Raw genomic sequence first — 16104 nt, 5'->3', positions numbered from 1 at the left:
CATTGTGATCTTGTTCATGATAAGATAAGCAGAAGGAAACTTAAACCTTGACCTCGGCGCAATTTATTTGTCTGTTAACCTGCCCAATCTCAAAGTTTAATATATTATCCGGTTGAAAGATAAGAGTGAGTGAGTTAAAATTTAATGGCCCATCGGCATTATTTAAGTCATATAGCGACGAGACCAAGTTAAGTTATTCACATTTGAGTCATTTATTCAAAGTAATATTTAAAATCAATTTATGAAACATATTTGAGCATAACAATATCATGTATAGAGTTTTCAAACACGGGCTAAAGGTCACTAGTAACCAAAGCTAGGCCACTTCGCTCGGGATCATGGGGACTTACAGTACCTCTGCTTCCTGCATAATACCCAAGCAAGATTTACGTCATCACTTAAGCTACTGGTGGTTGTGCACAATACTAGCCAGTATGAAAACATACTCAGCAATGAGTTGGCTTAAAAACAAAGGATGTATATCTGCTCACCAGTGTGTTAAGATGATATGATATAGGTTTCGTCAGTAAACTAGATGGGGATGTTTTGAAACATTAACAACAAACTGTATTAGCGATTCATTAACAGCTTCCTGAAAACAATCAATAAATATTCATTTTATCATGAGCAAACAGCCTCGACCCAAATCTCTATGAGTAGTCAAAATTAACGTGCAATAGAGAAGAGTTGGTCGTATCAGCCCAGACAGCAATATGGTCCATTTAATACAATTGTAACAACGCACGTGCTGTTCGCAGGATGAAAACATATTACGAGGAGCGTTTAATAAGTTTTGCAACTTCAATATAAGACCAAGTTGCAGAATATCTTTTGCAATTTTATTTTTCAATATAATCTCCATTCACCACAATACACTTATTCCATTTGTCCTTTCAGCTTTTAATACCACTTTTATAGAAATCCGCATATTGGCCCTCAAACCACGCCTCTGTGAGAGCCTTTATGTATTCGTCATCCTGGAAGCGTTTTCCACGTAGGGCACATTTCATTTGCCGGAACAGGACTATAGTCACTGGGGACTATGTCTGGGCTGTAGGGTGGGTGATTTAACTGTTCGAATCCACATTCACATATGGCGGCCTGTGCAATTCTCGACTTGTGAACCAGAGCGTTGTCATGCAAAAGTAGAATACCACGTGTTAACATCCCACGGCGTTTCTGGCGAATAGATTTTCGCAATTCTTTCATTACATTCGCATAATACTGTCCATTGATTGTAGTTTTTGGTGGCATGTAATCAATCAGTAATATGCCTCTTGCATCACAAAATATGGTGGCCATTACCTTGCCAGCCGATGGTTAGGTTCGAAACTTCCTCGGAGGCGGAGCATTTCGGTGCTTCCATTGCATGGATTCCAGTTTAGTTTCTTGGTCCTAGTGGTACATCCATGTTTCATCACCTGTCACCAGACGAGAAAGAAATCCGGTTCCGACAGCAGTATAGAGATCAAGGAGTTCTCGACAACTTTCGGTTCACTGATGGCGATCTTGAGCTCTGAGGTTTCTAGGTACCAATCTTGCAGATACCTTGGACATACCAAGATGCTCATGAATAATGGTTACAACAGTTCCAACTGATATTTGGAATTCCCTAGAAAGTTCAGATATTCTTACTCGTCGGTCAGACAAGATTCTTCTTTCTATAGCAGCAATGGTTTTCGGTAGGGTGGCATCTGAAGGTCTGCCTGACCTTTGGTCATCATCTATGGACTCCCTACCCTTTTTAAACTGCTAAGACCAGTTGCAAGCTGTGGAATAGTCAGGAGCATCCTTACCCATCACTTTACACATGCGATCACGGATTTCTTTTGCTTTGCATCCCTCCTTGGTAAGAAACTTTATTACAGCGCATTGTTCATGTTTGAGAGAATCCATGATTGTGACCACCCTTAGGTGAATAAAGCCATCACACCTAACTTATTGTTGTGTCTGGAACTTGCTATGACACGTGTCAACCTGATGTTATGACTAGTGTCACACCTGCCAAAAGTTGACATTGTTTGTGTAACTACAAATGCCCAAGTTGCAAAACTTATTGAACCTCCCTCGTAGATATAATTTGTATTCAACGTTATCATAGAGGTAACATCATAATGAATAAAGTGATCATTAAGTAACGGAGGTGGTAATGACAGGTGTCGACACTGAATTCTAGCAGAGGCAATGTGAGCGACGGTTAGGCTGTATGTAAGACATGACAGAGGACAAAACGTTAACGTTATTTCCTCCATTCTAAACACCTTCCACCAAGACGTTTTCAACCACTGTCTCTTCCACGACTCCAGCTGCCAAAGTGTCAATGGCCTCTAATCAAACTGTCATCTTTTTGGGTAAACGGTGACCAATTGCCGTGATAAAAATACCAAATATTTCAAAATAACCAAGTGATATTGACATCTGCTTTCGAAACAGAGAATCTTCTACCTCAATTAAAACATCAAACACAACACATAAAATTGAAACATGTTGAAGCCCATTTATCATCGAGCCATTGCACTCCAGCATTTGGTGATGCCTTCTATCACAACCATTGTAATTGTTCATAATTCTTTTGAGCCTCTTGAGATAGAGGTTCACTCCCAGGTTGTGGGAATGTTCCTTCCTCCCGCTCAAGATTTCCAATTGAGCCCCATGATCAGCTCAAGCAAATTGAGTAGAATTGCAGAGGACTGCCCAATAAGTTTAATGATTTAGTGTTACGTAAATAAACAGAAGATTTTAAACCATTCGCATTTTCTTAGCAGGAAACGTACCTACAAGTTCAGCTCTAGTTGCTATCATGCTATCATTTCTTTTCTCCTCCAGGCGCTAACGCTTCAGGAGGATCTTCAGTTCGGGTGTGACAGGATGTGATTTGGGGAGGGGCAACGGGGGTGAGATGCTTGGGTACAAAAAGACAGAATGCAGATAATTGTTTATGCAGGTCGGCCTGTTGAAACTCCAGGCAAGTACCTTATTAACATCGGAGTATGTGACCAAAGACAAAAGAGAATTACTGTCAGGGACCATTTCAAAACTTATTTGCTTATATAATTAATTGTAGTTTCACTATTGCTTGTTGAGTGTACGTAAAAGAAAACTAAAACTAAAGCTATAATATCAATAAATATTATCATAAATTGTAGAACTGGTTTAACATACATCTACACATAAGACCCGTGAAGATCCGGGTTGAAATAGGTCTTCAGCAACCCATGCTTGCCATAAAAGGCGACTATGCTTGTCAAGGCGACTAACGGGATCGGGTGGTCAGGCTCGCTGACTTGGTTGATGCATGTCATCGATCCCAATTGCGTGGATTGATGCTAATGATATCAAGCACTGGATCGTCTGGTCCAGCCTCGGTTATGTACAGACCGCTGTAATATAGTGAGTGAGGGAGTTGTGTTTAACGCACTATTAACAGTATTCCAGTTATATCGCGGCATGTCAGCTTAATGTGGGAGGAAAGCCCGAAGTGATGCAGGTCTCAGACGTTTCCACTTCCGTGAAACCAACGAGCACGGGTATGGTGCTGACAAACCTAGAAACATCATCGGGGCGTCAACAACAACCAACACATAAACACATGTATTAAAATACAAATACTGTTTTGCTACAAACGTTATGTTGGGCTCGTCTGGCATCAGCTCTTCTCCATATATCCTGTGTGAAGTGGGAGAAGCAACATGTCCACTCACACGGGAATATGGTCATGGCAACATTTTGGCCATCGTCTTCAAAGTCCTTCTGCAAATAAAAACATCAATACTTAATTAAAAGGTACGTCACATGTTTGTCCATTTGCAATATTAATGAACAGTTTACTACCAAGTGAATAACCGCACTTCAGGTTTACTTGAATTGATTCCTGGAATGTTTGGAGCGAAAGCTGTTATCCTCTCAAAGTAGCAGCATCTGGAAATAAATGGAACATCCTGTCGTACGTAGTATGCTTCTTGTCGGAAAGGAGGGAATATACGTGACGGAACATCTCTCTGCCCACAAATGTGTGAATGATGACCAGTTGAAGGAACATTATAATTGGCACCCCTGCTGTTCCATCGCTATAAATTACCTCAGCGTCGCAGAGATGACGAATGTTGTCTGTTGCGAATCCCATTTTGTCTTATTCACCGTCGTCTATTAGCAGAAAACCATCACCACCCTCTGTCTTGCAGAGCTGGTCTGTAGTTCTAAGTAGTGTCAAGTGGTGGGTCACTGTGGAAACATCTTCTCTTTGGCTCGGTAGAGGGTGTAGATGTGAAATGTTGGCATGGCCTCCTCGCTCCACTCTCTCCCTCGCAATTTGTTTGACCTCTTCTCGGTAAAGGGATGGCACAGACGTGGTTGTTGTTGCAGACCAATTCTTTATGGCATCCATGTTTACATGCACCTAAAACATTAAATTGCGTTGTTAGTTTTTTTCAATATTTTTGTCATTATTTTATTTACATGAGTTATTACATTCGTTGTGGACACTATTACAGGACACGTCTTCTAGAAACACTCACATGACTGTCAATCATGTCTCTTCTTGATTGGTCATGTAAGGCGACGCAAGTCGCTGTGCAGAGTTGCCTCCCGTGGGCAAACCGCTGATTATGTGTTCGAATCCCGGTTCGCCCCGATTTTGTTTCTAGGTGTGTCAGCACCCGTGCCGTGGGTTTCACCAAAACGGTAAATGTCTGAGACCTGTATCACTTCGGGCTTTCATCCCACATCATGCTGACACGCCGTGGAATAACTGGAATCTTGTTCAAAGCGGCGTTAAGCCTAACTAACTAACTCACTCACTTACTCACGCTCTGCTTGTTTGATTTGAACATGTATCCTCAAAAAACATGGAATACGTCAATCGCGCTGAGACGGGATAAACTTCACTGTATTTTTGCCATGTTGCAAGTTCACAGACTATTTGCACAGGCTCCACCTACTACATATATTATGTACAATGTTCTTCATTCAGTCTTGCTTGACAAGGGTATGGGGATCTATACCGAAACGTCGCCTTTACAGTATTTAAGTTGTTATCCATAAATTGTGTCTACTTTGTCATATGTGAGTCACGTAGTAATTGCTGACTGAATACTCTTTGTTTGTGTAGAATGAATGAGAGATACATACAATATAAAAAATAAATATGATCCTTTACCAACATAATGTCTCAGAAATGGTACAGTGATATTGTGTAATTTCACCGTGATCGGGGTCTGTGTAAGTGCAAGTGAGTTGTCTCCCCTCTTACTTGAAGTATGGAGCGCACATAAAATATACACCAGCAAGCTTGTCAGAATCATCACCACTACCTTATTCAAATCACAAGGAATATGTTTGTTTGTTTGTTTGTTTGACGATCTATACATAATCGAGTAAGAACCAGACAAGAATCCAGGGATTGAGATTATGAGAATCGTTCTGCGCAATTGGGATATGATGACACCCATCAACCAAGTCTCCTCTTTAGACAGGCGTGGGTTGCTGAAAACCAATCTTAACCCAGAATCTTTAACGTCTAACGGCCCAGATATATTATCACTCCCGAACGGAATTAAGGATTTTTAATTAGGAAATTGTAAATATATTATCTCCTTTGAAACATCGATTCCATACCAGAACAAATTCTGAACAAGATCGATTCATCTACCAAGACGCTTATGTCAGAGTTATTGAAGAAATACTTCCACAGTAACGTTGGACTCGGAGTATCCTCTACTGACAGACCCACATATGATATGTACTAAGGTAATCCTATATGTACCAGCAAGAGAAGACAGAAACACTCCCGAAGAGCCCCACCAGCTAGCCACGGCCCTTAACGGGCAACGGACGGCACAGCCGCACCCTTGTTATACATCCGAGAAGTCTGCCAGGAGACGACGTATCTAACAATGAGTGCAATGTCCTCAACAGTCAAACGCTCATTCTAGCATAGGATATCCGGAACATTAGCACTTCACTGGATTGTCATGTTTTATGAAAACAGAAATGTGGTTGATCTCCCTGTAATAACCATAACTCTTTATGCAGCTAAGATTCTCAGGACGAAATGTACAGAATTTATCCACGATAAAACCTTCACCTGAAAGTATCTATTAACGAAGGATGAGAAGATGTTTTCCTGATGGTGAAGCAGGGTCACAATTGTTGAAAATTTATTTAAGAGTAACAAACTTAGGTGTCACATTTCACAGTACAGACGGTCATCTCTTAGCCCTTGCGAGGTCCACATATCGTCTGTTCGAATTTCCGATTCTGACAGTTCTGCGACAAACGTGGATCTCTCCCTTCTGTGGATAATGTCCCCAGTCTGGAACACTTACGTCTCTCCTCCTTCTCGTCCTTTTGTTTATGCGGAGTAAATCCGTTTTTACTCACAAAAAGCAGGGGTAGAACAGGTCTTCAGCAACCCATGCTTGCCGTAATAGGCGACGAACGGGATCGGGTGGTCAGGCTGGCTGACGTGGTTGATGCATGTCATCGTATCTGGTCCAGACTCGATTATTTACAGACCGCCGTCATATAGCTGGAATATTGCTGAGTGCGGCGTTTACAAACAAAGACAAAAGACACTAAAAGCAACAGTAAAATATGTAGGTATTTTATTACACAATACATATGGTACAAGCACAACTTAGATGTATTCACATGACTCAACCGTCACAAGTCAACGTCTTTTTGTATGACGCGGCCGGGGATCTAACCCCGGACCACCCGCTCTCCGGTTGGACGCACTACCACTAGACAAGTGTATACGTAATCACAAGTATAAACATTATATACAACTATACTCTCCACTACAGAGCTTGAAACTAGCTGTGTAGTCATCATGTATACTTTTGTCAGGAGAATATGATTATACTCGCCTGTTAATTAGTGTAAACAAGTTACATCAATTAATTATTTGTTATTTTTCGTCTTTCACCTTCTCAAACACCTGTGTGCCACGTTGCTTAATCGACAATTATGCCTAAAAGTTGGTTGGTTGGTTGTTTAACGCCGCACTCAGCAATATTCCAGCTATTTGACGGCGGTCTGTAAATAATCGAGTCTGGACCAGACAATCCAGTGATTGATATCATTAGCATCGATCTACGCAATTGGGAACGATGACATGCTTCAACCAAGTCAGCCAGCCTGACAACCCGATCCCATTAGTCGCCTCTCACGACAAGCATAGTCGCATTTTACGGCAAGCATAGGTTGCTGTAGATTGTATGTTATTCGCCTGGGAAGTATACATTAATCGCACCAAACTACACAATGTGACAATTATGGGTACATCAGTTACTCAAGTTTTATCATGTACCGAAAAGCCACGCGACAACCACACTTTGGTTCTGGTCGGAAGTCCCCCGGCTGAAGGTGAACACCGATACGCTTCAGATCCTCATTGAGGAAATGGACAAGATTGGTCCCATCCATTGTAGAGGAGGAGTATTTGACGTTGATGACCTGATGTCCCTCAGGAATACCAGCCACCTTGCACAGAGTGAACATGTGTTGAGAGGAATCCGAGAACTGGATGTACAAGACACCACTGTGATACCGACTTGCCACCAGGCCTTCCCGCACCTGATTCAGGCAGTCGTCATACCCGGCTATTCCACGTTTCCACTTGTCTCTCAAGGCCTGTGCAAAGACTGGTCCCCACTGTAAATGTTTAGCAAGCAAAGGCTTAATGCCAAAAATGTTTGCATATTTGTGTACAGCAGCTGCCTGGTCGGGAGGGGGCAGCATCTCGTACCTCAGGAAGTTGAGAATGTGAGCGAATACGTCGCCATCCGCATCGATGAAGAACCGTCCATCTTTGTCTTTTGGCATAACATCTTCCCCACTGAACATATCGGCCAACTTGGAATCAGGGTACTTGGTGAGAGTTGAAATACGGGTGCTCAGGTGCCGTCCTCCCACATTTAGATCTATGATTTGAGGAAACTGAAACATATGTATACATGAAGACTTATCAACAGAAAAATACTAACAGATATATAGCATGCTATCAAATACTGGTCGTGATGACACCCAGCATAAGGTGAGAGAGGTCGTGCCCCTCCACTGGCACCTTTACAATCACATGCATCAATGCATCAATGGAATAACTGGGTTTCGTAATGCAATGTGATCCTGTTTTCCTCCCATCATGTATTCATCCTTGAGAGTAACTGGTTGGTTAGTTGGTTGGTTTGTTGTTTAACGCCGCACTCTGCAATATTCCAGCTATATGACGGCGGTCTGTAAAATAATCGAGTCTGGACCAGACAATCCAGTGATCGACATCATGAGCATCGATCCACGTAATTGGGATCGATGACATGTATCAACCAAGTCAGCGAGCCTGACCACCCGATCCCGTTAGTTGCCTTTTACGACAAGCATAGTCGCCTTTTACGGCAAGCATTGGTTCCTGAAGACCTATTCTACCCCGGAATCTTCACGGATTGAGAGTAACTGGTGTTCATTGTAAGAGATGCTATTGCCAGTACTGATACAAGTCAATACGTTAGGTTATTGAGTGCAGGGTACCTCCAACTTATCAAACGTTCAGAAAGGCAGCTAGGAATAATGGACATCGCCGTTGATCAGTCATTGTACATAGGTACGGGTGGCCCAGTCGTCTAAGGCTCCGCGTTTCGCTGTGCAGAGTTGCGTCCCTTACACTTGCCAGAAACCTATGATTATGGGTTCGAATCCTGGTTCGCCCCAGTTATGTTTCTAGGTTTGTCAGCACCATATCCCTGCTATCCCCATATACCTAGGTGGTAAAGGACTGAGACCTGCATCACTTCGGGCTTTCCTCCCACATTAAGCTGACACGCCGTGATATAACTGGAATATTGTTAAAAGTGGCGTTAAACCCAACTCATTCACTCTCTCACTCATATGTACACAACTCATTCCGGTTACGAATCGAAAGAGTGAGTGATTGAGTGAGTGTGGTTTTACGCCGCTTTAAGCAATATTCCAACAATATCACGGCGGGGGACACCAGAAATAGGCTTCACACATTGTACCCATATCGGGAATCGAACCCGGGTCTTCGGCGTGACGAGCGAACGGTTTAACCACTGGGCTACCCGACCGCCTGATTCAAAAGACGAAAGGTGAGGTGAAATGGGGTTTAACGTCGCGTCCAAGATTATTGCACTTATATAGCGACGTGCATGTGTTTGTGTGGCTGCTTGTACTAGTCCGGACTGATGCCGATTTATAGTGCTAGCTCACTGAGATACCATGCCGCAGTTTAACATGAATACCCCACTCAGACACAGTATACTGACTCCGAGCCGACCAGTCCTTGTTTTATCCCCTTAATGCCGCGCGCCAGACAGGGTAACAACAAGTACCATCTTTTAACGTCTTTTGGTATGACGCGGTCGGGGATCGAACCCCGGACCTTCCGCTCTCCGGGCGGACGCATTACCACTAGACCACGGAGGCGGTCAAAAGACGAAGGAGCATGTGAGTGAGTAAAGCTTCAGGCCACTTTTAGCAATATTCCTTTAATGTCATAACGAGGCGCCCAGTGATAATCCAGGGCTTTGCAGTCATGTGATTGTAACTATAATCTTCATCGGAAAATTATGATTATTAATCATACCCCGAAAACACTTTTATGGACGACCTCGATAAATATATTTACTAGGCAAATAAGGTCAAATCTGTTCAATTGTAAGTCTGTTTCTATTTGGTTTTGTTTTATCTTCAAATCGAAGGTTTAGCGTCGTATCGGTAATGTCTGAGCCGTATAGCGACATATAAACTTTTCGAAGATGGGTATGTGAAAGAGAAGCGGTTCTGTGCCACAGTTCGAGTAATAATGATCTAAAAATATCATTTGGCTCGTGACATGTTTAGGGTCATTGTGACCCACATAGCTATGAAGCGAGGGAAATATATATACATAGAAAATTATATATACAATGGAAATTCAACACAATTTCGTTTGATTTATTTTAGCGGCTTCGGGAAGTATACTTTTGGGAATGCATGGATTTTTTCTCAGCAGACTGATCTTTAACCACGAGACTACCCATCACATATTATCAGGGTCATAGTGACCCAAGGCTATGGAAAACCTGGACGTGTGCTAGATTAGTCACAGTTTCAATACGTATTATACAAGATTTATAAAGACTTTTGTACCGGGAACTAGCTTGGTAAGACCAGCGTGTGTTAGACTTACTTTTTACCATTCGTGATAGAACCGGTTAAATTTGTTCGAGTTCATAGCTGAGGAATATTGTATAACTCAAACTGACTTGAGGTAAGGTAGAAACGTTTATGTTGTTGGTTTCTGGTTATAACAAGCAGGACAAATGTGAATGCTTTGCACGCACTCCCTGTACCAGCTCCGCTCCAAGGACAGCCATTTGTACGCCGATCAGGCCACGAGAGCTTGTACTTAAACCCTTGTACACATGAATATTATCTGCACATTTGACATCCTGCAGCTGCTGCTAAGTTGACAAGCACATGATACTATTTAGCACACACAATATAACCGGGAATGGTATTGTGAGTGAGTGAGTCGGGTTTAACGCCACTTTTATTAGTATTCCAGTTATATTACGGCGTGTCAGCTTAATGAGGGAGGAAAGCCCGAAGTGATGCAGGTCTCAGACGTTTATAACCTCGGTGAAACCCACGAGCACGGGTCTGGTGATGACAAACCTAGAACCGGGATTCGAACCCACAATCATAGGTTTCTGGCCTTTTTGTTGCAGTACAAAAATGACGCTCGAGGCAGATTGCAAAGTCGCGAATTTGAGGGAACCTCTACAAATATGATGAAAACAGGAAGTGCATCCCTATATTTCAATGTTAACAAATGATTTCATGTTCAGAACACACTAAGGTTTCTGAAAAAGTAGGTTTGTTGTGTTTATTTTTATTTATTTTTTGGGGGGGGGGGGCCCGATGGACCTTAGTAGCCCATGGCCTTTTAGTTTTTTCTAATCTTACAAAGCCTTTTGAAACGAGGGTACATTTGTATAAGTGCACAACTATATATAACACTTAGCACTGACCAGAATATGACCGGGACTGTTACAGTGATTCAGATTTATTATTAATTAGCTTTAAAAAGTATTAATTACTTCAGACAATGAGGGAAGTTTGTGAAATACCCTCTACGCTTTGTGGTATGTTTTTCCTCAAAAACAGTAACACTTACCGCCATTGTTCTGTCACTCGGTGAAAACAGTAACACTTACCGCCATTGTTCTGTCATTGGGTGAAAACAGTAACACTTACTGCTATTGTTCTGTCACTGGTTGATCATGAAAACAGTAACACTTACCGCCATTGTTCTGTCACTTCGTGAAAACAGTAACACTTACCGCCATTGTTCTGTCACTGGGTGAAAAGCGTCTTTTCAATGAAGGAGTCTTGGAAGTAATGCGCTGGACATGAGTGTTGATCAGAGCTGACGTGTCGGAATGTCCATCAACTCCACATGGTCTACTTTCGGTTTTGTTTCTAGGAAAGAGAGAAACAGCGGACTTTCCCTATTATGTAACTGGCTACTTCCCTGTCGCATTATGACTCATCTGTCTATTTATACGGTTGTACGGCAGTTGGAGGAGCGTGTCATTGAGTGGGAATGTGAACAGGACGAGTGAGTTTGTTTGTTTGTTGTTCAACGCCGCACATAGTATTATTCCAGCTATATGACGGAGGTGTGTAAATAATCGAGTGTGGACCACACAATCTATCGACTTACATCATGAGCATCAATCAACGCAACTGTGATACAATGACATGCATCAACCAAATCAGTGAGCCTGACTATCCGATCCACAGTCGTCTTTTACGGCAAGCATGGCTTGCTGAACACCTATTCTACCCCGGATCTTCACGGGTGGAACGAGTTTCGATGGAGACGCGTTCGAGGGCTTGAATGTCTTATTCACATGGGCGACCAATCCTGTTTTCTATACCATTTAAAATATACCTCTTTTACTTTCCGAAAACAATTACCACTGTTCGTTTACTTACACTAATGATATGAAATAGTTTGCGTACTTAACGTCGCTAATGATATAAAATTTGTTGATAAAATATTGAATCAAGGCGTATGCGAAAACTGCGAATCGTTTAACGATGAGAAAATATTGTTAAAGGGGTGAGTGAATGTCGTTTTACGACACAATTGGTAATATGTACCTATTCTCAGGTATATATGTCTACGTGTTTACTGTATGTTAGCAAAACAGCGGATGCAGGTGTCAAAACCAATACTCCATGCTTTTCGTAAGAGCGGAATGTTTACCGAGATGCGACTGGTTACAGGCGGTGACCTCATATAAATGCTCAACCACTGGTCTGCCTGGTCCAGATTCGATCATTTACAAGTCTCCCTGATATAGCCGGTGCCAACTGCTATACACGCATTGCTATACACTCCCTTCACCCACCGGGGCGGTCGGGCAACCTAGCAGTTAAAGCGTTCGCTCGTCACGCCGAACACCCGGGTTCGATTTCCGACATGGGTACAGTGTGTGAAGCCCATTTCTGGTGTCCCCCGCCGTGATATTGCTGGAATATTGCTAAAAGCGGCGTAAAACCACAAACGTGCCCAAAGGGACGCAACCCTGCACAGCGAATACGGCGCCTCAGACGACTGGGCCACCCGTGCCCCCTATAATTGATAGAAACCATACAAGAATATCTTATATGGGCTGTGAACAGTATAACACAGTTGGAGGGACTGGGTATAGTACACCCTTTCAAGTGAGGAGAGCTTTAAAGTGATTGGTTACTGATGTTGACAAGCATTTGTTTGCCTGGCCCAGAATTATTTAATCAATTATTTACAGTCCGCACTGATATTGCTATACTACTGGAAGAGGCATGGCATGCATTCATAGGCTCAGCAGCGTTGGTGTACAACAGCTGCAATTTCGGAAAGCTTTTTCTGATAGGAACATCCAGTGATAAGTGTTATATACTAGTCCACTTATCCAAATGCTACCCGAGTTTCAAAAGGCTTTGTAAGATTAGAAACACTACAATGTAGCACATCAGGAAGAGAATATATGGATGTCAACTTCTTTATTATGAGGAACACAACGTTTCGGAGTGTGTGCTTACTCCTTCATCAGGTGAGTGAATGTTATGAGGCAGAGAGCATATATATGTACACTTGAAAACAACAAAAGTAATAAAATGACAAATGCTGGAAACTTACCAAGGGAAGCCAACAGATAATTGGCGCTGACTAGCAATAGACAATGAAAGCCAACACTGTACAGTAATTAGCGCTGATAGTTATGGACAAATGGAAGCCAGGAATAGATTGTCACTGATAAGTAAATGGCAATGAACAACAGAAAACGGGAGGCCGGGAGGCCTCATATTATTCACTCACCTGATGAAGGAGTAGACATATACTCAGAAACGTTCTGTTCCTCATAATAAAGAAGTTGACATCCATGAATTCTCTTCCTTTTGTGTACTACTTCTAAATGCCTTTCAAAGTCTTGATCCATGGCTTTGTTAAGACAAAGCAATTATATTTGATAGCGTTATAATAGGTCTCAACAATTCTCGCTCAGTTTACGTGTGAAGACATGTTACAAATAATAACTTGATAAACAAGATCTGTAAGAGTAAGTTAAGATTTATACAGATCACTATCCCTTGGCCATATCAGGATCCGCTGTTAATTAGCTCGAATCCCTGATTATCCCTGAAGATTTCCCTTGGTTTGTCAGCACCATGCTCGGGTCTTGTGAATTTCACCAAAGTGGTAAACGTCTTCGACTTGTGCAGCCTTGGAACTTCCCTCCAACACCAAGCTAGCACGCTTTGATATAGCGGACGTATTGTCCAAATCGGCGTTAAATTCATTTCACTCTAACCTTGTAACGTTGGACTGTAAATAATTCAGTATCAATCAAGTTTGATATCATTACCTATTTCCTACACCGTCTGCGTGCGACAACACAAAATCACCCTGGGATACTGTGAACGTATTCTTCCCCGAATTCCCACGAAACATGACCAATGTCCGACAAGATGTCCATTAGCTTACCATAAATCCGCTGACTGTCAGTGTACGATCCTGGGGAAAGTCCACTTCAAAACATCAATTATCTTAACATTTCTTTCGGACACTATACAGTGTACGTTTGCTTGAGACTATATGTACAGGTTTCGATTTATATTTGATTAAATTGTGCCTGACCTCTGTTTACGGTCAAGGTTACTAGAGGTTACATTATTGAATACGAGTCATGTTTATTTATTTTCCCTGACAGGTCACGTGCAAAAGATAAATATTAATCTTGCCCTGTATGTGGAACAATATTCCAGCATCTCCAAACTTTGGTGTCTACATTTTAGAACTTTTGAGGTCTATCCGAGCATGCTCTGTCTAGGTATCTATCCGAGCATGCTCTGTCTAGGTACGAGTGAAAGAATATGGTTTTAAGCCGCTTTTAGCAATATTCCAGCAATATCACGGTAGGGGACACCAGAAATGGGCTTCACACATTGTACCCATGTCGGGAATCGAACCCGGGTCTTCGGCGTGACAACGAATGCTTTAAACACCAGGCTACCCGACCGCCCCGTCTGGGTACAATGATTTCAAAGAGCGTCACATGACCCTTGCTAAGAAGCTGTTTGATCAACATTCAAAGCATCGGTAAAGCTTTCAGAAAGTTTTATGGTAGACATGGTGAGTATATTTCCAAGTTTGATGCATAATGACCAAAAATGATGTCCGATGATGATGCAATTCCATGTTTATGCCTCCAAACACACAAAAACTATTGAAGTCATATTTTATAAATATGTAAACCAACACTATTAACTTCACACACTGTTTATTTAATCATAAACATAACAAAAATGCATATAAGAATTAGAGGTGTAACGATACGGGAGGGTCGCGATACGATACATATCGCGATATAGGGGTCGCGATACGATACGTATCACGATACAGTGTGTACTGGTACAAGCTTAGCCAAGTTGATGTCTTTCTGCTATCTAAAAGATTTGACAAGTACAATTGAAGAAGATATAAGGTGTTTATTTACTGTCATAGCAAATTGTCAGCAATACAGTATGTTTTACTGAAACAACAAACTGGCTTTGAAACTGTTAAAGGTATTTCATGGGCGCGACACACACCCCACACCCCACCCCTCCCCCCTTTTTTATTTCGAACAAAATCTTTATTTCTGTATAAATTACCGCGAAATACAATAAATAGATCTTAATTGTGCACCCCTCTTTTCCAAAAAAGCTGTATCCGCCCATGTATTTCATGTATTTTCTTTAGTATAGTGCGCACCAATGTATAATGCGCACGGCCCTCTAGCGGGTTCAATATTTTGGAAAAAAAAGAAATTTGAATATTATGCGCAGAAAAAAATTACACCGTACCCCTTCAGCGAAGTTCAGCAAACGAACGGGTGATGAGTAACTTCGTCAGTACAAATTTGAAACATGTTGATTTACCGTTTAAATTGTATTTTTTGTTCAGCTAGGCATTGTTTTATATCCAGGGATTAAGATTACCTTGTGTATTTTCTCGTAAACACCGGATACAGCAATCAGCTGTACATTTACACACGTTTTCTTGGAATCTACCGGTGATTCGGTCAAGACACACCCAATGATATAACTTTACAGTATTTTAATGCAAGGATCGGCAAAAGTTGTATCTGGAACTATTTTTTTATCAGGAATAATATATTCCAATATATTGTTAATTTAGATGCAGCTTTTACTAAACATATTAAAAATAATAATAACCCTAAGCGAAGTAGCTGATCGCTATTGCCGGTATTATTTTTACATGGAACCAGTCTGACCAGTCACCGTCAAGGCTCCCGTGCACGTGATCGCGTGATCGCGAGAATTACGTGTTGACATAGAATCGTCCAACAAAAACAAATCTGACTTTTAACGAATCTAAGTATGGCATTTATGATATATGTATCCATTCTCTGTCAACTAAAATTCCTTTCAAGGCGTCAATAGCGGTAATCTGACCGTGGTTTCTATTAATAACGGTGAGTTGTGCGATCTTCCGATCGCTTCAGACACGATTTCGCCGAAATTAATTAAAACAATATTAAAAGGAAT

General features: G+C 41.7%; 1 protein-coding gene across 1 annotated transcript; it reads right to left on the bottom strand.

Moving 5' to 3' along the window:
• Positions 1–7085: 7085 nt before the first annotated feature.
• On the bottom strand, positions 7086–11516 carry LOC125371600 (BTB/POZ domain-containing protein KCTD7-like). The gene is made up of 2 exons (XM_048399984.1): positions 11343–11516; positions 7086–7938 (listed from the first exon to the last, which is right to left on the bottom strand). Exons 1-2 carry the CDS (start codon positions 11346–11348, stop codon positions 7288–7290), a joined length of 657 nt encoding a protein of 218 aa, XP_048255941.1. The 5' UTR covers positions 11349–11516; the 3' UTR covers positions 7086–7287.
• Positions 11517–16104: the final 4588 nt, after the last annotated feature.

This window comes from Haliotis rufescens, unplaced genomic scaffold, assembly GCF_023055435.1.
Source record: "Haliotis rufescens isolate VD_foot unplaced genomic scaffold, xgHalRufe1.0.p SCAF_2, whole genome shotgun sequence".
Taxonomy (NCBI): domain Eukaryota; kingdom Metazoa; phylum Mollusca; class Gastropoda; order Lepetellida; family Haliotidae; genus Haliotis; species Haliotis rufescens.
Note: the sequence above shows the minus strand (reverse complement) of the source record. Positions and strands in the feature narration are given on the sequence as shown.